This window comes from Homalodisca vitripennis, chromosome X (assembly GCF_021130785.1).
Source record: "Homalodisca vitripennis isolate AUS2020 chromosome X, UT_GWSS_2.1, whole genome shotgun sequence".
In the NCBI taxonomy this organism is placed as follows: Eukaryota; Metazoa; Arthropoda; class Insecta; order Hemiptera; family Cicadellidae; genus Homalodisca; species Homalodisca vitripennis.
Genome location: NC_060215.1, coordinates 30,647,574 through 30,668,981, shown reverse-complemented (window position 1 = coordinate 30,668,981; position 21,408 = coordinate 30,647,574). Strand labels below are relative to the sequence as shown.

At 35.7% G+C, this 21,408-nt stretch overlaps 1 protein-coding gene across 1 annotated transcript in view; it reads left to right on the top strand.

The window, feature by feature from the left end:
* Window positions 1-3,407: 3,407 nt before the first annotated feature.
* Window positions 3,408-21,408, top strand: part of LOC124368875 (calcium/calmodulin-dependent protein kinase type 1-like) — a 385,883-nt gene continuing 367,882 nt past the window's right edge. The window contains 1 exon segment of the mRNA XM_046826348.1: window positions 3,408-3,803. Within this exon segment, the coding sequence (XP_046682304.1) occupies window positions 3,688-3,803 (116 nt within the window). The 5' untranslated portion in view covers window positions 3,408-3,687.

The following is a 21,408-nucleotide window of genomic DNA, read 5'->3' as shown; positions in this document are numbered from 1 at the left end:
AGAGTGTATGCAAGGGAAAAATTAAAATTCATTTTTTACATTTCAAGCGACAGACTTTACAGAATTAATTATCTGGAATGGAGCAAAACTACCTTCTCCTGCTCGTTTACGAAGAGTGGTAAGTGCAGACATTGTTCCCTTATTCAATAAGATAACATCCCAACACTGTACTGTTAAAAATTAACCCTTTCACAAGAAAGTGGTCAAAATGTGTTATTGCCCACAACTACTAAACTTTTTGACAATGACAAATAACGATCTAAAATAATTTCGTAAATTATTCTCCTTTGCGATTGACTACTAAGAACCAGTTTTACGTCGTTGTCGGTGGAACTGTCAAACGTGTTATTGTTATAAAGTTAACTGACTTACAACTGGTAAACAGGGGTTCAAACTCAAAGTTGTATTATTTAATACAATCTGCACAAATGGGATTGATATATAGAACTCGATAGGTCAGACCATCGTATTTATACTCTGTTACGTGTGGTGCCTCTACAATCTCGAGGCATACTTTTAGCACATCATCAGTAAAGTAAAAGTCAAGGATGTCTTATTTTACCAGGCGAAGTGTTGGCTAAGAAACCCTCTCTAACACAACCTGGGTACCAACGGCTTAAAAGTGACTTCCGACACACCACCAATGGCCGGGCAGTCGGGCTGTTTGTAAGGACTGGATCTCTCAGCGGTCACCCATCCAAGCAGCAGCCACGCTCGACGTTGCTTGATTCGGTTATCTTGCGAAAACCGTTGTTCACGCAACACTACGCCATTGGCAGAGTCAGACAAGAGACTATAAATATTTTTTAATCTTTTTCAAACAATCATAAAATCTATTTTTAACAATTTTTTAGCAATAAATATAAAGTAAATATAAGTAATGGAAAGGTTTTAAATCGAATTTTTAGGTACTTTAGGGATCAAGTGGTAACGTAATGCTGATTGGTATTAGGATAATTATTTGTGCACGCATGGCCATTGTAGTATGGGGGAATGGTGGGAGCGTACTATGGTGATTGATAATGCTGGTTTCCTGTAATTACATCTGATTGTTGTATTTAAGCGTGTGAGAGTGTAAAGTGGTTGGCGAAGTACATCGACTGATAATGCTGGTTTCCAGTATTTTAATCTGAATGTTGTATTTAAGCGTGTGAGAGTGTAAAGTAATGGCGAAGTACATCGACTGATAATGCTGGTTTCCTGTAATTAAATCTGATTGTTGTATTTAAGCGTGTATGGGTGTAAAGTAATGGCGAAAGTACATCGACTGAAAATGCTGGTTTCCTCTAATTAAATCTGAACGTTGTATTTAAGCGTGTGAGAGTGTAAAGTGGTGGCGAAAGTACATCGACTGATATTGCTGGTTTCCTGTAATTACATCTGATTGTTGTATTTAAGCGTGTGAGAGTGTAAAGTGGTGGCGAAAGTACATCGACTGATAATGCTGGTTTCATGTAATTAAAACTGATTGTTGTATTTAAGCGTGTGAGGGTGTAAAGTGGTTGCGAAGTACATCGACTGATAATGCTGGTTTCCAGTATTTTAATCTGATTGTTGTATTTAAGCGTGTGAGAGTGTAAAGTAATGGCGAAGTACATCGACTGATAATGCTGGTTTCCAGTATTTAATCTGAATGTTGTATTTAAGCGTGTGAGGGTGTAAAGTGGTGGCGAAGTACATCGACTGATAATGCTGGTTTCCTGTAATTACATCTGATTGTTGTATTTAAGCGTGTATGGGTGTAAAGTGGTGGCGAAGTACATCGACTGATAATGCTGGTTTCCTGTAATTACATCTGATTGTTGTATTTAAGCGTGTGAGGGTGTAAAGTGGTGGCGAAGTACATCGACTGATAATGCTGGTTTCCTATAATTACATCTGATTGTTGTATTTAAGCGTGTATGGGTGTAAAGTGGTGGCAAAGTACATCGACTGATAATGCTGGTTTCCTGTAATTAAATCTGAATGTTGTATTTAAGCGTGTGAGGGTGTAAAGTGGTGGCGAAGTACATCGACTGATAATGCTGGTTTCCTGTAATTACATCTGAATGTTGTATTTAAGCGTGTGAGAGTGTAAAGTGGTGGCAAAGTACATCGACTGATAATGCTGGATTCCTGTAATTACATCTGATTGTTGTATTTAAGCGTGTGAGGGTGTAAAGTGGTGGCGAAGTACATCGACTGATAATGCTGGTATTTAAATCAGAATGATGTATTTAAGGGTGTGTAGTGTAAATGGATTTTGTAGTACATACCAGTTAATGCTAATTTCCTGTATTTAAAGTGGTGGCGTAGAACATCGATTGTTAACGCTGGTTTCCTGGTTTTCAATTCGAATACTGTTATTAAGCGTGTGAGGGACTGAGGGACAGGTGGTGACTACGTTGATCACTGGTTTCTTGTACACGTAGTTAGCTATTTGTATAGTGCAGAAGCGTGGAGCAGACGAAGGAAGTAGCGTAGTATGTCAGCTGTTCACAAAACATTACACGTGTATTGTAGTTCGGAGGGATGTTTCAGAGCAACAAAATTGTACTATAAATTGAAATTCATGTTTCATAGGCTATGACAAAGGCGGCTAACCGGGTATTTTCCTGGAATTTTATTCATGAGAGTGTGTATTCGTTTACCATTGTGATGATGGTATAATTATTCTTCCTTTGTTTTTGCTTCATTTTAAACTTGCTGATAACTCATATTTGACATTTTGTCACGAGGATGTGTCAAAAACAGGATTTTTATCAGTTAACAGATAGATATATCGAAACAAATAATTTCTCTTTATTGATATATATTTTTTACGTAAATCACGAAATACTCCTACTAGTTTACTTTATAAATCTGTCCACAATCTCGGGCAATGTTTATCTCCGGTAGATAAGATAGGACATTAGTTGTTTCTTGATTTGAAAGAATGACCGCTAGCGACTCAAACTTGATCAATTGTTTACAGTACTCTGGAACTCTACTTGAAGATATGGCGAAACATCCAGTTGTACAGTTCGTGTTCGCGCTTTATCTTCTGTGTCGTTAAAAACTCTTCTTAACTTTATTTCCACCTGTGTTCATCACGGACAAACTTCTCGTTCGTGCCATTTGCGTCAACTCAGTTATAGGCGAAAGGAAGCGACCGACTCGTCAGTAACCGAGTGGAAAGTAGAGCGAAGGACGACATTCCAAACTAATTCTATGATAAGTGAGGATAGGCGAAGGCGACAGTGGCGTCCGGCGGCGCTGCGACCGGGTCCGCGGCCGGTGAGGTGGTAAGCGTGCCAGGCTGCTGCTGCGGGCGAAGGCCGACTCGGAGACCGAGACGAGAGTCGAAGCACTGACCAGCTGTAAGCTGTATTGACGTCACCACTGCGGGGGGAGGGGAGCGGGACTGCCGAGTGCCGCGCACCCTGTACGGCGCATTTCGATTGCCAGCCGGAGCACTAGTTCGACACAAGACTCAGTAGGTCTAACGTACGCGCTCTGCTGGTATGTTCTCAACTAGAGGCATCCCGTCTGTACAGTGAAAATATTTCGTCGCTCACTCGAGACTTCCGGAGGCACCGGACGATCTGAGCCGCCCAGCATTGGACTTCACACTTCTGTACACGTCCGTCAAAAAGTATAAAAGTGGGAAAGTGTAAGAGTGAGGTTATATGAAGTGAATGTGTATCCGTATCCCGCCTGACCACAAAAATGCCCTTATTCGGTGGGAAAAAGGACTCTGCTAAAAAGTCGAGGAAGGAAGGAAAGGATGCCGACAAGACACCCTCGGTGGAGGACAAGTACATCCTCAAGGAAATGCTGGGAACGTAAGTAAAACAGAGAGTAACTATCGTATAAGCGCTCCCATCTCGGACGACACAGCAAACTTAGTTAGCGGCGGTAGGAGAAACTTTTTATTCTGCAAAGCTGCAGATCTGGGACTTTTTAAACTGTGGCAAAATATTGTCAGAACACTTCCATAATTTGAAAAGTCGATAAATTGATTTTACTTGATAATAACACGACCACTGCATGATTGAGTTATATATGCATTTTATTTGTAGATAAACGAAACTTTAGAGTCAACCAATTCAAGTTGATAAATTATTTATTGTTGGAAATTATTTTTTAATATTTATCTCTCATAGAACTAACTCAGAATAACTTTGCTGTTTTCTTAAATGGTGTATATTGTTTATTAGATCCCAACAGAGAATAACTGTACTTTAAGAACACTTTAAGAACTTTTTAAACTCACGTTGGAGGATACGGTGTGAAGCCTACGGCGTTACACGGATTTAAATAATATGTGAAAGTTGTTGTTATCTTCCAGGAAATTCCCAAAACACGAACTCAATGGCTTTCTAAGTGGCGTTTTAGTATTGTACCGTTCACAAACACTTGATAGAACCGAGTGTGCGTTCTGTCACGATCCCGGCTGGAGCAGGACCGATACTTAGGAGTTACGAAACAGAAGTTATCCCGGAAATACTGACTCTCCAATTATTAAACTATTACACACTGTAAACTGTCAACAGGTGTCCTGTGCGCGCCATCATCTCTGCACTGTTTGTACAAAATATTAATATTTTACTACTTTGTGTGCGACTTGTGCGGATACAATAATTATAAAACATATGTCAAATACTCTACAAACGCACGAATACCAAAGTAATGGAGCAGATAGGTTACATTTGCAGCCCCGCTCAATGTCAATCTGTGTGGGGGTGTGTGGTAAATTAATGAAATCAATTCCCCCCAGCATAATTATTTATACTTAGTCACAATTATTTAAAATTCACTTTAGAGTGTTGGATGCCGTATGACTACAATTTAGAACGGTATCCTCGCTCTATCATCAAAGTTTCTTTATGTTTTCTGACTCTTACAGTTTTCGCCCCGTACTCATGACTTTAGGTGTTAATGTCCCCGGTCAAACTTTAAGTTCTTTTATATTAAATACAAAATATTCATTAATAATTTAGAGCAGTTTGTGTTATAAACCTCGCATTGCTTATTTACAGAGGGAATGCGTTGTTTGTTGTTGCGGACGTTACAGTTCAGCACATTTGATCGACACTCGCCGATAACCCGAGCACACTAAAAGTGGTATTGTATTAAACATTTACCCGGGCTCTGTCTGCTCGTGGATTTCTCATAATGGGATTGCCATCATAGTCGGAATAGGCAAGTGATGATCACTTCTGCTGGCACTATACGATTTGCCAGTGTCGAATAATGGGATAAACGTCCAAGCAATTGGAATCTTTGAAACAGCAACGAACTCAATGTTATTACCTATATAAAACATACTAGTAGTTTTGATATCAGTTGAACTCTGTATACAATATGTTCCTGAACTGAAATAGTTGTGATAACAGTTTATTAAACACAGCGTAAGATAGTATACGATAAATATTAAAAGGTGGATATTAAAATCTCTGCGATTATATCTACTGTTACTTTCCTTTTATCTTGCAATGCAATCATACGCTGCCTTTGTGATCTCCCAGAACTATTTACTTCTCCATTCCAAACACACATTTGACTGATTGTAGTAATTGCACTTTAACGTTTCAATAGAACTCACGACAGGTGGTGGTCAATGCCTTGTTATTAAAGGCTCTCTAAGCTTTTAAGCATTGTTGAGCAAAGAAAACGCCTTATTGTCAGCAATGTATTTATGCAACATCACGAAACACCGATTAACCCCCTTTTAAATTCACCTTCGCTATTTTAAAGTTCTTGGAAATCGTTTTTTTTCGCACTTTGAATTTCCTCGGTGTTGGGTGTTCCAGAATATTGGTAGTGTTACAATGTTTCTTTATGTATACTTATTTTGAGCTCGGTTGCCATATTATAGTATCTTTACTGGACTGCATTCGTGTCCAAGACCTAACTCTAAGGATTCCACAATCACGATCACCATTGCTGCCTTACTGGGTTACATTCTAATGCCTGTGGACGCCATGTCCTTTAGGCATAATTTCTCGAGTCTGGGTCGACGAAAGGAACTCTTTCTGAAACACTTGTAGGAGGGAAATCTTTTGATGAAATCTTCGTATTATATTACCAAATACATACCCCGCCTATTTACCGGCAAATAAGTTTTGTAGTAATCTAATTTAAAAATAAAACACGCAAATAAACCTTCTCAGTGTACAGGGTGTCCACAAAATCATGTCACACCTTTAAATAACTTTATTTACAAAAGAATACACAGCACAAGAATGAGGTTAACATAGGATTAAAGAGTACTGTAAACAGTTTTTGTCACCTTATCTGAGATCAAGATGAATTTCCCTATGGACATCCAAGCGAACTTTGATCTCCTTCCATACTTTGATCAGGACTTCTGGGGTAACTGATTCAATCGCAGCTCTGATTCGTTGCTTTAAGTGTTCAATAAACGAACGTTATGACGATGCACATTTCCAGACAAGTGAAAGGTAGCAACACTAAAACAATTCCGTTTATAAAATGTTGATCCTCTGTTTTCATACACAATAACAACAGCAAAGGCATGACTTATTAATATTTCACATGGCTTCAAACCATGCAATAGTTGAGTTTCTACTACATTTAAGCATTTTCTTTAACGCCTTGTAAAATGTATACCTAGGGACATTAAAATCACGCTCTAATTTTTTGGACTTCTTACAAAACGATGTTGAATGTTTTTTTACGGTTTGATCTCCTGTTTTAGTCTACCTGTCCGCGTTTCCCCCAAAAAGCAGTCTGTTTCCATAAACTTCTGATACCATCAATAAATGCTACGAATGTCAGAGAGACTCATTCTGCATTGGAATCACAGTATAAAACATTGGTAGCCACAAAGTGTACTCAACATTATGGCTGTTTTCGTAAAAACGTTAGCCGCAGATTTGAACAGTGGTTAACGCAGCGAAACAAAGCGTTATAAACAATTGTTTCAATTTGTATCTGTTGCATAGACCTGCGATCAATAATAGACTAGTTTTAGTCAATTAAAAGTGTGACGTGACATTGTGGACACACCGTGCTGTAAAAATTAAATTGTAAAATAGTCCTTATTATTTTACTTAGATTGTTCTTCAGACAGATTGGCTTTCTTTAGAGGGCTTCAACCAATTGTTTCCATCGATTCTGCAGCAGAATCAGCCACGGCGGCGCGACGTTATAGTGGGCCACGTGTCTACCCAAATCGACTTTACACTTGCACTGGAAACTTCCTTTTTGTCTCAATGACATTTTATCATTGTTTCAGAGGATCTTTATTTTTATCAGTCAAGGAAGACATGAATTTAATGACGTCAAAATGTGGGTAGAAGACTTGTTAAGTAATCGCCAACCATGACTTCAATACAAGAATACTCTGGACCGGTTCTGCAGGGACATGTACGCCAATAATATTTCTAGCCAGCGTAATCAAACCTCATCTCCCAAAATCTCCTAATTGTTGACCAGACAATATCTGAGTTGAGTTGTCAGTTTCACATATTTACTATCGTGGAATAAGTCAGGATGAGTCAATACAAGAATATAATGCTTTTAGATGGAACTCGATTACGACTTTTGCCAATAATTCCACATTCTTCTATAGCACACTTGACGGAAATGGACTGTTTGAAGTTTTTGAGTTGTGCTCTCATACAATGCAAGTATGTAATAAAAAAGAGTCAAATGCATTGCATACTTATCCATTTATCACTCACCATTTCCACATAAAAGTATGTGGAATAGTACGTCAATTGTAGTACATTGCCCATTGATCAAAAATGTTTCAAAACAAAACAAATCGATAATTCCAATATGTTTATAATATTGTTTTTTTGTTGTTTGAGCTGTGCCCTCATATAAGACAGGACTATAAAATATTTGCTTATATTCCAGTACATAATCGTCGATTGATCAGATATGTGACAAAACCAATAGAAATCGACGGTTATATTTCATTTTTACTATTGATTTTAGATTTTGAGTATGTGATCTCCTACAACTTAAGTACACTATATGGACGTTTCGGGTCAATTGCTGTACATACTTACCTATTGATCAGATATGTGACAAAAACCAAAAGAAATCGACGGTTATATTTCATTTTTACTATTGATTTTAGATTTTGAGTCTGTGATCTCCTACAACTTAAGTACACTATATGGACGTTTCGGGTCAATTGCTGTACATACTTACCTATTGATCAGATATGTGACAAAAACCAAAAGAAATCGACGGTTGTATTTCATTTTTACCATTGATTTTAGATTTTGAGTCTGTGATCTCCTACAACTTAAGTACACTATATGGACGTTTCGGGTCAATTGCTGTACATACTTACCTATTGATCAGATATGTGACAAAAACCAAAAGAAATCGACGGTTATATTTCATATTTACCATTGATTTTAGATTTTGAGTCTGTGATCTCCTACAACTTAAGTACACTATATGGACGTTTCGGGTCAATTGCTGTACATACTTACCTATTGGTCAGATATGTGACAAAAACCAAAAGAAATCGACGGTTATATTTCATTTTTGCTATTGGTTTTAGATTTTGATTCTGTGATCTCCTACAACTTAAGTACATTATATGGACGTTTCGGGTCAATTGCTGTACATACTTACCTATTGGTCAGATATGTGACAAAAACCAAAAGAAATCGACGGTTATATTTCATTTTTGCTATTGGTTTTAGATTTTGATTCTGTGATCTCCTACAACTTAAGTACATTATATGGACGTTTCGGGTCAATTGCTGTACATATTAACCTATTGATCAGATATGTGACAAAAACCAAAAGAAATCGACTGTTGTATTTCATTTTTGCTATTGATTTGAGACTTTGAGTTTGTGATCTCCTACAAATCAAGTACATTATATTGCAGTACATACTCGTCGATTGATCGATCAGATGATCTACAAAATCAAATGAGGTTGATGACTCCTTTCGTTTTCACTGTTGCTTTGAGGTTTGAGTCAATGCTGTCATACTACCGAAGTATGTGAACAGAATACCTGTACGTCAATTACAGTGCTATATTTTTATCAGAAATGCGGAACAATCAAATGAAATTAACGACTCTTTTCCGTGAGTATGATTGTTGGGTGGTTCATAGTTTGAGTTTAATTACTACCTAAGAATGTAAACAACCAACGTAAATTTCATGAATGCCGTTGATCGTATATGCGATAAAATAATATGGCACTGACGATTTCGTTTCTTGTGTTTGTGTTTATCGCCTGTTATCACGCCCACTCATATGGTAAGCAACAATATAAAATATAATCAATGACTACTTTATTGTTTACGATTGTTTGGGTTTCTTTCAGTACGTGTTTTCTTGCTCGCAGTTTTTAAACAATGAGCGTAATATCAATACATACTCATAGATTAGAAATCAACAAAATAAAAAAGTGACGGTTTATTTTCTCGTTTAATAATAATTAATTGGAAACATGGACTTGTATTCTTATATAATCCATTTTATGTAAACAAGGTGCGTCAAGCGCTATTGTGCGACAAATCAAAGTAAAGCATAAATTATCTTAGACAAATACTTACCAAAATTTAATTGTATCAAGAATTTGAAATAAATTTAAATAAAATAGTCTTATTTATAATTTTAACAGTTATTATTCTGAAAATAAAACAATATATTCGAGGCTAATTCAAAAAAGACGAATATGATTCTTAGTTTGGATCTTAACATTTGCAACGCGGTTTGGACTTCCCGTAATGGGAGAATCGAAACATTGCATTTTTTTATCTCAAGAACACATGTTTTGAGGTTATAGACACTACAACTATCAAAAGACTTAATTAAAAAATGCTACACATTTTGACGCAGACAACGAACTTGCATGCAGGGTGCTCAAAACGCACCTATAACAAAAAAGTACCAACAATTTTCAAAGTTTGTACTGTAGGTTTTAATAACAAGATAGGGTGGATTGGAATTTTAAACGCGTGACGTGACTGGATCTGTGACAGTCGTATTCAATGACATAATAATTTAATCAGTTTCATTCGAATTATGTATTATATATAAATACCCTTAATGATTTCTATGCTGATTAAAATAACATCTTTCCATGACCAATTTAGACATGTGGAAAAACACTCGAGATAAGTGCAGAGTATAAGTCGGCTGTAAAAGAACCGTTTGCATCCGTAGTTTAAGTATAGCTGCTGACAAGTGTTGAAGTTTTGTGCATGAAGGATCGGTTGAGAGGCTTGGAAACAGGAGACACGTGAAGTACATGATGATAGAGTAGGCAGCCAGTAACTTGTATTACGTTGTACTCTACGCACATGTATTACTGAATACGAAAAGGTATGGAGAACATAATTGACGGCTAAAACGTGAACCCTGTAGCCTACTGTTACTTCCTACCAGCGCAACCACCCCGTTAGCATGGTCGTATCGAGAGATTGTATTGCCCTAGAGAGGTTCTGTATCCTGTGCCAACATCTCTTATTTCGCGCCCCGATGCCCCCCTATTATTGGCTAACTACGGCCTTGAGTAAGTCCCCATCATCTTGTTGAGACTCAATTGTTTCGTTTGCGCCGTTCAATCAACGACCCACGGTATACGCTCACGCTCACGCCGCCTATACGCTCGTTATTAAATTGTTCCGACAAGTACTGACTAGGTGTCAGAGACTAGCGCCATGGTATAATATCCTAGATTTAATATTAAAGTTGTTTTTAATTAGATGGGGTGCCGACTCAGTTTGCAGTTGCTTTCCGATTCGTCTGTTTTCCGTACAATGAGTAACAAAAAGTGGTTTATACTACAAGAGTAAAAAAAAGTACAACAAGAGATTGACAAACAACATGGTGGTTGTGATTACTGACCTAGGCGTGCCACAACGCTTTGGTAAGATTTGTTTATATTAACCTAGTTTGTAATTATGTATTAGGTTAGTTCTTTACCTGAAGAAGAGATCAGATTGCAGATCTCGAAACGTAGTGTTACTGATTTCTTGTTTCATTGAACGATGGCAAATGTCCGGAAAATCCTGTTTCCATCACAATCCTTCCATCGTCAAAAATAACCTTCATACAAAGAAAAAAAGTACGTTTTTGCTATCAGAGGTTTAAATTAACTGTACTAGTCATGACGTCGACGGTGTGCCTGCCTGAACTACGGACTGAGTGGACAAATACATAACAGGTCTGTTCACCTTAACAAGCATAGGTATTAAACAAATATTTAGATCTTATGGTAAAAAGAAAAGAAGGACAAAAAGATTACGAATTGTAAGCTGGTACAACCCTGCCGATAAACTTTGAAAGCAATATTATTATACTTTACTATTATACATTATAATTATCTCGTTACCGTTAAAAATATCTTGTTTGCTTGTCGTGTCTTGTGTTTGCTCAAATATTCTTGAAAAATGGGGAGGCCCGCAGTATATTCCCTCTTATCAAAAACAAAATATTCCTACTCTTTGATATTCTGCTAAATCATAACGCACGGAGTACTTCTCAACCAAGCACTCACTTTTCGTAGATTGACGTTGCGAGCTGTATAACCGGATTGTTTCTTAAAGTGTGATCGTATATGTTGTTCATGGACGGTCCCCAAGTCAGAGTATTTCAACGATCATCCGTTATCCAGCGAAACCCTGCCTACGCGTAAGCTTTATACGTATAGTAACGATTCTTCTCTCTTGTTGGCATGGAGAAAGCGACGAAGCTGCAAGTATTGGCTTCTTACTTATCGATCGCCTTTGAGAAGTATTCAGGTATAACGTAGCTATGGTGGGAAGGGCTGATTCGATGCGAATGTTGATTTTAGCTCCAGTTCACCTTCCTCTTACGTGCAGCATCTGAAATCTGATGTTGCAGACTTGACTTCTGCAGTCTGGAGTCGTGTTCGTCTGAAGGGATCCAAAATTAATCGGCGACGAGTGCACCTGATAAGACAATGAGAAGCTTCTTCACCTAGATTGCACTGTTATTGTCGTCTGGGTGTGTCTGACGTCGAAATGATGCGGGGGTGGGTTCCTTTTGAACTTCCTCGTTCTTCGTCGCCCACTATTTTTGGACCCCTTCAGACGAACATGACTCCAGATTTCAGGAGTCAAGCCTGCAACAGCATCAGGTTGTAGATGCTGCTCGTAAGATGAAGATGAACTGAAGCTAAACCCAATATTCGCATATTCAGATATCTTGCATTCATAAGACGAGAATGGTCAGAAACGGCAAGTCGAACTGGAAGTTGGATATTTTTTGGAATCTCACAACAAACAGCTGAGAAACTCTTAACTTCTGAAGGCATCAAAGATACGTCTACCATCGTTTTAATGAGAGCGGTGCGATCAGGCGATCCCTTTCATTGTCTTAAAGGTTCTCGTTTCCTGATCTTATGGTTTCTCTACGGCAGAGTAAGGGAATTGGTATTGGAGTACATCCGTTGAATTCCTTCCGAGAGCCCTCCACTTGTCCCGTTTTAAATACTTCTTGAATATTGCCAGTTGAATTGTGAATTGGAGGACGGTTTTAAAAGTCTCGGTTACTTAGCTCTCAGTTTAACTCACGGTTTATTGATACGATGCTACCCTGAAAAGTATTGTGTCAAACCTGCAGAATATTGTATTATTAAATAAAAACCCCCATTGAGCTTTCTTATTTATAACAAAGTGTAAACATGGAGTTGTTCTCTTGAGTTACCTGGCATTAACTGAGATCATTGAATACATTTTACGCGCAGTGATATAACCTGTTCCGATGAAATTGATTACAGTACTAAGATTTCTTCATGAGTAGCTAAATACCGAGGTTAAATCGTAGATATGGCCAATAGACATAGTGCTCTAGTACATTTGTAAAGTAGGGTTTAACTTATCACTCGAGGAGTTACACGTCACCGCCGACGTAGGATTAGCTGCGATGTCGTACTCAGCCGCTCTCTCTCTATAGTAAGCTGCAGGGCTTATGGAGAATGTGGGAAGTCGGCTATCAATTTTCTCGATTCACGACACAACCTCGCATTCTATTTAGTTGCCAGTCACTCGAGACTTGTTTGTACGACTTGTCAGTTCAGCATGCGAAACTGAATGGTTCGTCTGTGCGATTAAGATGACGGTTGTGAGTGTGATTTATTTTGCTCTGTCATCACCCAGTTCATGCTGACTCTGTGAAACCACGGTTGACAACTTTCGGACGTTGAACTACTGACCCAGTCACATGTGCATAGTTGTCTTGGGACAAACTGTCAGTTGACTGTTTGGTACTGCCACTCCATATACAAGAAATAAATCCATCTGTTTCAAGGACATTTTGTCTGTTTTGCACTCAAATCATCTAAGGTTGTGGCCAATTTTGTACCCATATAACAGTACGTGAATCAAATTATATAAGGTTGTAACTACCTAAGTTTCTTGTTAGTAATTTTTAATATTCTTCTGCTACAATGATTATTTCGACCACGATAATGAGATGCAACTAATGGTTTGTATTAGCAGTAATAATCGTTTAATGTTTACAATTTAAAGACTTTTTTGAGAATTGTTTTTATGATCAGTTTTTCATTGTACTATTTCATCACAAGCTGGTCTGTTGAACGTGTCGAAAACGATATTGTATTTCAAACTTTACCTTTAAAATTTCGACAAAATAGTACATTTGAGTATTTTTAACTATTATATAAGTCACTATTTAACAGTGTTTCTACTCGTTTAACACTTAATACACTGTAGGGGGTAAATACTTCTGAACTTACTACTAGATTTAAGGTTAAGCTTTTAGCATCGTTCATGGAATTGAAGCAGAAGAAAGATTCTTGAGCTTTTGTTGAGACTACCTTTCTGGAGGGATTTTTTGTTAGTGGATGTGGCGTGATAAATGGCCTCGTCTGTCATGATCGGATATGTTTTGTTCACGTAAATATCTAGACACCCTCCACGTCCTATCTAGCATGGACAGGCTGCCAGTCACTAGCATCTGCCTGTCTACGTCACGACATGGGTGAGACTTCACTGCGTTGTTTTTGTTGTTTGGCCGGAACCTCATTAGTAAGATCTGTGAGCGTAACCACCGCCCTATCTGCACAGATAACCACCGCCCTATCTGCCACAGATAACCTCTACTCCACTGATTATTTGCTTTCTTGCACAAGATCTAAATCATACACATCGGAATGGTTCTTTACATTAAATAAACACTATTGCATTATCCCGGACATTTGCCATTGTTCAGTGATAAAAAAAAAATCAGTAACACTACTTTTCTGCAGATTTGGTCTCTTCATCAGGTGAATACCTAACCTAACACAAAACTGCAATCTAGGTTAAAAAACAAATTATACCAAAGCTTTGTGAGAAGCATAAGTAAGGAATGACAAATACCATGTTGTGTGCAAACCCTTTGCACATTATTCCTAAAACATGCACCTACATTATTAAACTGAACTAGAGAATGAAGGACTGTACTAAACGACCAACCACAGAGAACTGACGAGAGCAAATAGTAAATAGCGATAGTAACGGCAGAAAAAAGATGGCGGCAAAACAAAACAGGAAACGGGAGTGGGGATATTTAATAATTAGTTCATTCTGGATTTACTTTTCAAAATAATTTTATGATTTCGCTCATGATTTTCGATTGGTTTGTTAGAAATCTCTAATATGTTTCACACTTTAGGTTTCCTCGTTTGTCCTTTATCCGAATTGGCAAACAAAGCTGCATAGCTACGACTGATGGTTGACTGATCGGTTGGTGCGCTAATTTAATTTATTTAACGCCTCGATTCATTTCCTTTTAAAGAAGTGTGGTTTCTGATGTATCGGTTCACGGCTTCATGCCAATTCATACGATAAGTGATTCCTGACTTATGTGTATCACAACGCTCTGGTATGATTTGTTTATTTTAACCTAGATTGTAGTTAGGTGTAAGGTTAGTTATTACCTGAGGAAGAGATCAGATTGCATAAATCGAAATGTAGTGTTACTGATTTCCTTTTGCTTCACAATGATTCCATGATTGCTTTACAAGTGAATAGGATTATTCGAGTTTATTTACTGTTGACAGGAATATTGGTGTCAAAAGACCATGGTGTCACACTTTTCTTGTGGTTGCCGGAAACCAGGTGACTTTTGTTGACCCCCCTATGAGAAAATGTCATCTCAGACATAGTACGACAATCTATTTCTGAAAAGTACACAAAAAGGAATAGTACTTTTATAAGTTGTAAGCCTAAAACGTACATGGATTTAGGGGACAGTATGTAAGAACAAGCTTGATTGCAGAACTTACCTTATTTACTTATCGCTGAATTCAGGTTAAATCCGCTGAAAACGGGTAGTATTGTAACGGATACGTTACATTATAATAAATAGTAAAAAAGATAGGTTTTGTGGAAAAATATATTAGCTTTAGACTCTTTGTCTTTACAGGGTCGTTTTACAATGGGTGCGGCGTAGGGCAGCTATGTGTGGTAAAAATGAAAATAAAATTTTGATAGAAACAAATTTTAGATTTATTGAATAAAAACTAATACTAATGAAACATGATTTTGATGAAATGAAATTATGGCTATGTTTAAAATAACATCCTACAACACAAAATCCAATTAGCTTGAAATAATTAATTAGAAAATACCCCTACTCCCTAGCAGTTAAAATTTAGAGTCTGATTAGTTAAAAATGTTGATCAAAAAGGTTTAAATACTCTTAAACATATTCACCAAATCCCATGATGGCGACACGGCGGTCCTCACCGATAATTGAAAAATTTAAATTTGGATCACATTGAAAAAAGACTGATTAATAATTGAAAAATTTTGAAAACTGTTTCACAACATACTACATCATCAAGAGGTCGAGGAAGAAGACTCTCTCTTTCCCAAACTCACTCCGCGTCAGTAGCGCAGAGAGGGAAAAGTGATACCCTTCAAAACGGAAATTTTCCGTTTTTTCTGGTCGAAAAATGATCCCGCTTTTACTTCTGGCTAACAACCCACTCGAATTCGGTGCGCAGAGAACGAGTTTGCGTTCCCGCGGGGTCGCTACCCTCCAATGAGAGTAATCGTTACGTTAGCCAATCGTGGCACGCGTTTTTGCCGTGTTTACCTTTGTTCTTTGATGTTGATGAGCAACTATCGATTTTTTATTAAATATGGCCACTTTACCATTCGAGATTTATGTTTGAGGTTACAAAACTGTCAGTGACGGCTATGTCACCATGCACAACTAAGCTTCATAATGAATTGAAATTTGATTATTCTCAAATATGAGAATGATAACATTAACTAAGCAATTAAATTTGTCGGTTTGGATTCCTATTCATTTAGATTTATTATTAATAGAAAAATATTATTTATTGTATTATATTATTCTCGAATTTATTATTAATTGTAAAAGTTGATTTAGGTTACAGGCTAGGCCTATACCCGTTACAGATACCCCCCAAATTTTTGTGGTAAAATTGAAAATTTTCATTACAAAATTTTACTCATTAAAACTTTTTACAGTGAATGATTTAAAATAACAAAGATATACATATTTAAACAATCCGAACAACAAAACAAATAAATTGAAGAACAAAGAACAAACAACTGTTAATTAAATCTAATATTACAAATTTTTCTTCATGCTTCTTGACGAACAAAATTTTTTACTTAAAGTTAAAATTTTGTGAAGTTCAAGTTTTGCTATTGTCTACAGGCTAAGTTATCACAGTTTACTTTCTTAATTCATAGACTTACAGTCATGGTGAGTCATCACAGCTTCTATACTTATTGGCCCAGCGCTTTATCTGTCTGACTTCATTTAACATCACCTTTGGAAGTTGAATTTGATTAAAAGTTCTTGCCTTTCCATATTTACTTCATTTAACATCACCTTTGGAAGTTGAATTTGATTAAAAGTTCTTGCCTTTCCACATTTACTTCATTTAACATCACCTTTTGGAAGTTGAATTTGATTAAAAGTTCTTGCCTTTCCACATTTCTATTTCCTTCTGGGAGAACAGTTTTTATTTCATCACTTGTTACCAAAGTGAATTGTATTATTGCAGTGAATTGATCCAAACGGTTTTTTGACTTTTCTCACATCCAATGCTTTTAAAATGTTCCATTTTAAACACTATTCTCATCTTCACTGACAAAAACTTCTTCAAACTTATGTGTCCTTAGACTTATTTTCAGACATAAAGAAAAGCACACCATGACTTCAAAGTGTCCATACTTGTGGTAGATTCATAAAAAACACACCATGACTTTGTGTCCTAGTCCAGTTGCTTTGGTGATTTAATTTGTTGTGATTTGCCTGTGATATTCGCGCACTCACTTTCACATCTTACACTAAACATTTCCTAATATTTAAAATTAAAGTTTTTCACAAATAGTACTTACATTATTTATTAAACATTCTTACAACTAAGTCAAAAACAATCAACATAACATAAATATGAACCATTATTTTTTCAAATAAATTATTACTACTATATTATTACTAAAAAAAAGAATTCATTCTCAGCATTTTTCATCTTACAAATTCATTCATAATTAACTAACAATCTCTCCACACAGTTTATAAATTTTTTTTTTTTTTTTTTTTAGAAATTATACACAATAAATGGTAAAAATTTATATTTAATTATTTATCCTTTGTAATAATCTTGCATAATTTAAATATTTTTGTTTTGTTTATTTTAATCGAGGTTATAATAATAATTATAACCTGTCTATTAGCTGAATTCTTTTCTTCTTACTCATTTATTTGTATTCATTTAATACAATATTCTCCTAACTTCCTCATAACCATAAAATACCCATTTCGCACGGTAAAAATCCCTTTTAAGTGTCCTCGCACTTCATTATTATAAGTTTGATTAAATGATTATTAAACCAAATATTTACTAGCCTAATATATTTCCTTTTTATTCATCCCCCCTCTGAATTAATTAATTTAGTACTGACTTTTGAATTTATTTTATTGGCTCAATTCTATTTCATACATTATCCTGTAACTCCTATTTTCCATTCCACTTTTAAAATTGTTCCCAACCTCTCAATTTCCACTCCTATTCTCTACTATTATTTATCCACTCCATTCACAATATATCCTTCACCTTTAGCCTTTGTTCAGTGTATTTTACACTACCCCTCTATCTATCATTATCATATTAACTATTAAACAGGCCTACTTGACCTACCTCTAACATTTTACTTTAAGAATAATTACTTTTATACCAGTATAACCCCCCCAGTTTGCTTTATTATTATTATCATCTCAGTATTCCCCATGTTACTTCATTATTATTATTATTTTATCCGTACAACAAAATAAACTAACTCATCAGAAAAACAATACATTATTTTCAATAATGAATATTTTAATTAGTCTTTTTGTGCTTTTACTTTTCTCTTCTTCTTTCTTTTCTTTAGAATTTACTGTAGTTTCAATTTAAATAAACTGCGTTTCCTTACTTGAATGTCATTCTCCTATTCAATCCAACCATATTCAATAATTTGTTTATGAATCTTACACTTTTAACTATTTACAAACCCAGAAACAATAAACTGTGTGTGATTATGTATCTTGTACTGTAAGTTGACTTCAATCGTCTTAGATGAGTATGTTTTTTTGTGTTAACCACCCAGAAACAATAAACTGTGGTGTGATCGTGTACCTTCTACTGTTGTCTTGAAATCATATTTCAAGTATGTTTTTTTGTGTTAACCACCCAGAAACCTAACTGTGTGTGATATGTGGTTTTTGACATTTATTTGTCCCATGGCCGTCAAATCGTACAAAATCCAGCCATGCCATTTTATTCTGTTTTGTAAGACTTTTTTATCTTTCGAAGGGAAAAAGCTACAAAGGAAATAATAAAAAATCACGAAACCCATTTTGTTTTAACCCCCCATCTTTGTTTGAACTAAACCAAATTTCGATAAAACTTTTTTTAATTGTGTTACATTAAATGTTCCTATCACACCACCATCTTCGTTGACCACAACATATGCATTTTCCAATTTTATTTCTGACACCCTATATGGGCCCTCATAAAGCAGAAAGAACTTCTTAATTTTCTTGTCAAGTTTGTCAGACAGATAATGTGTTTTTTACTAGAACTTCATCTCCTATACTAAATCTAATTGGTTTGACCTTATTATCAAATTTTCTTTTCCTTTTTATCCCCCTTTTGAAACTAGTCTATCTTTGACTAATCTTATTTTACCTGGATAATCAGCAGCTAACATTCTTTTCTCTTTTTGGGAAATTGAACCATATCCTGTAAAAAATTCCTATCTTTCCTACCAAACATTAGTTCAAACGGGATTTCTTCCGTGGTCTCATGCACGGAATGATTTAAACACTTTTCAATGAAATTTAGGTACTAATGGCCATTTAGTATGTTTCTCATGGCAGTATATCCTGCATATTTTAGTAATTTCCTCCTATTAGCCCTTTCAACTGGATTTGAGGCTGATGCCAAACAGAACTATGAATAGTTTTAATGTTTAAGTCTCTAAGGGGTATTATACCATAAATTACTAGTGAACTGCGAGCCATGATCGGACAAAACACTACCTATCTCACCTACCTCAGGTATGTATTCATTGATCAATTTATTTAGTAATACTCGGCTAGTAGCTCTTTTGACCGGATACAACTTCACAAATTTAGAAAACAAATCCAACACAACAAATATGTATTTTACAACCTCCTCTTCCTACAGGCAATTCTCCTATCAAGTCAACTGAGATTATATCTTTCAATTTTTTAGGAATTATTGGTTGTAAAAATCCTATTGATTTAACAGTGGTGTGTTTGGCACATTGACACAATTGACAACATTTTAACTGATTCTTTACTGAAAGTTTCCATCTTAGGAAAAACACAATATTCCCTTAGTATTAAATAAATTTTATGTCCCCACCAAATGACCATATTTCAAATGTGTAAATTGAATTAATTCTGATTGAATTGCTTTTGGTATACAGACTTTAAAACTATCACAATCATTTAAATCTTTCTTAAAAAGTATTCCATTAATGAATAACAAATTGATCTTTTTATTTGTTTGATCATTACCCTCCAATTTAGTAAAAATATAGGCCCAAATTTATCATCACTCCTTTGTTTTTTCTTCTATATTTCTGAACATTGGTTTAATCTTCCTATCGCTAACTTCAATTTCAATTTTATTTTGTAAAACCATTACCGAATTCCTTTCAACTGGCATTTTTATAATTTTCGTCCGTTACTCTTGAAAGAATGTCAGCGGGAATATTTTGCCTTCCGCTGATGTACTCAATAGTGAGATTGTATTCTTGTAATGCCAAACTCCACCTCAAAATTCTACCATGAGATAGCCTACAGGTTGTAAGGAAAGATAATGCCTTGTGGTCTGAACGAACAATTACTTTGAAAATGTCCAATAATATAAGATCGGAATTTTTTACAAGCAAAGACCACAGCCAATAATTCTTTTTCTGTTATGCTATAATTTTTCTCTGTTGTTAAAAGAGTCCTACTTGCAAAACTTATCACTTCATGTTTCCCCCTGATCATTTACTTGATAAAGAATGGCTGACACACTGATGTCTGATGCATCTGTACTTAAATAGAATGCCCGACTCCAATTTGGATGATGTAACATAACTGAGTCTAAAAATGTTTCTTTTATTTTTCTCAAACAAGATTTTGTTTTGTCTTATCCCAAAACCATTTACTTTTAGAACTCAAAATGTCACCAAAACTGACCCGTCAAATCTGAATGGTTCTTCTGAAATTTTCTGTAATAATTACATAAACCTAAAAACGATTGCAGTTCTTTTTAAGTTCTTTGGGGTTGGAAAATTCTTTATCTTTTCAACTTTATCCTCATCCATCTTTATCCCATCTTACTAAGAAACAAAACCTAAAAACTTTACTTCCTGTTTCAAAAAATCTGATTTTTTAAGTTTAACAGTCACTCCACACTCATGCAGTCTTTTCAGTACTCTATCGATATGATCTAAATGTTCCAAAAAAGTTCTGGACGTAATTAGAATGTCATCAACGTAACAAGTTTAACGAAATTGCTAAAACTCATGGCCCAAAATTTTATTCATCGCTTTAGTAAAATGACCGTACTTACATTCAAACCAAATGGTAATCGCTTAAATTGCAAATTCTTTCCGTTGAATGTGAAAGCTACAAATTTTCTAGATTCTTTATTGAGTTTTGATCTGGAAAAACCCTTGCGTTAAATCTAATGTTGTAAAATATTTAACTCCCATAAATTTTTGAAATATATCATCAGTTGTTTCTGTACTTTGTCTATCCGGAACAAGATACGAATTTAATTTCCTACTGTCTAAGCACAATCTTATACTCAAATCTTTCTTTACTACACAGACTAAGGGGATTAGAAAAAGGACTATTTGACTCTTCTATAAATATCTTGTTGTTTTAGTCTTTCTAATTCTTCCTCTACAGATTTT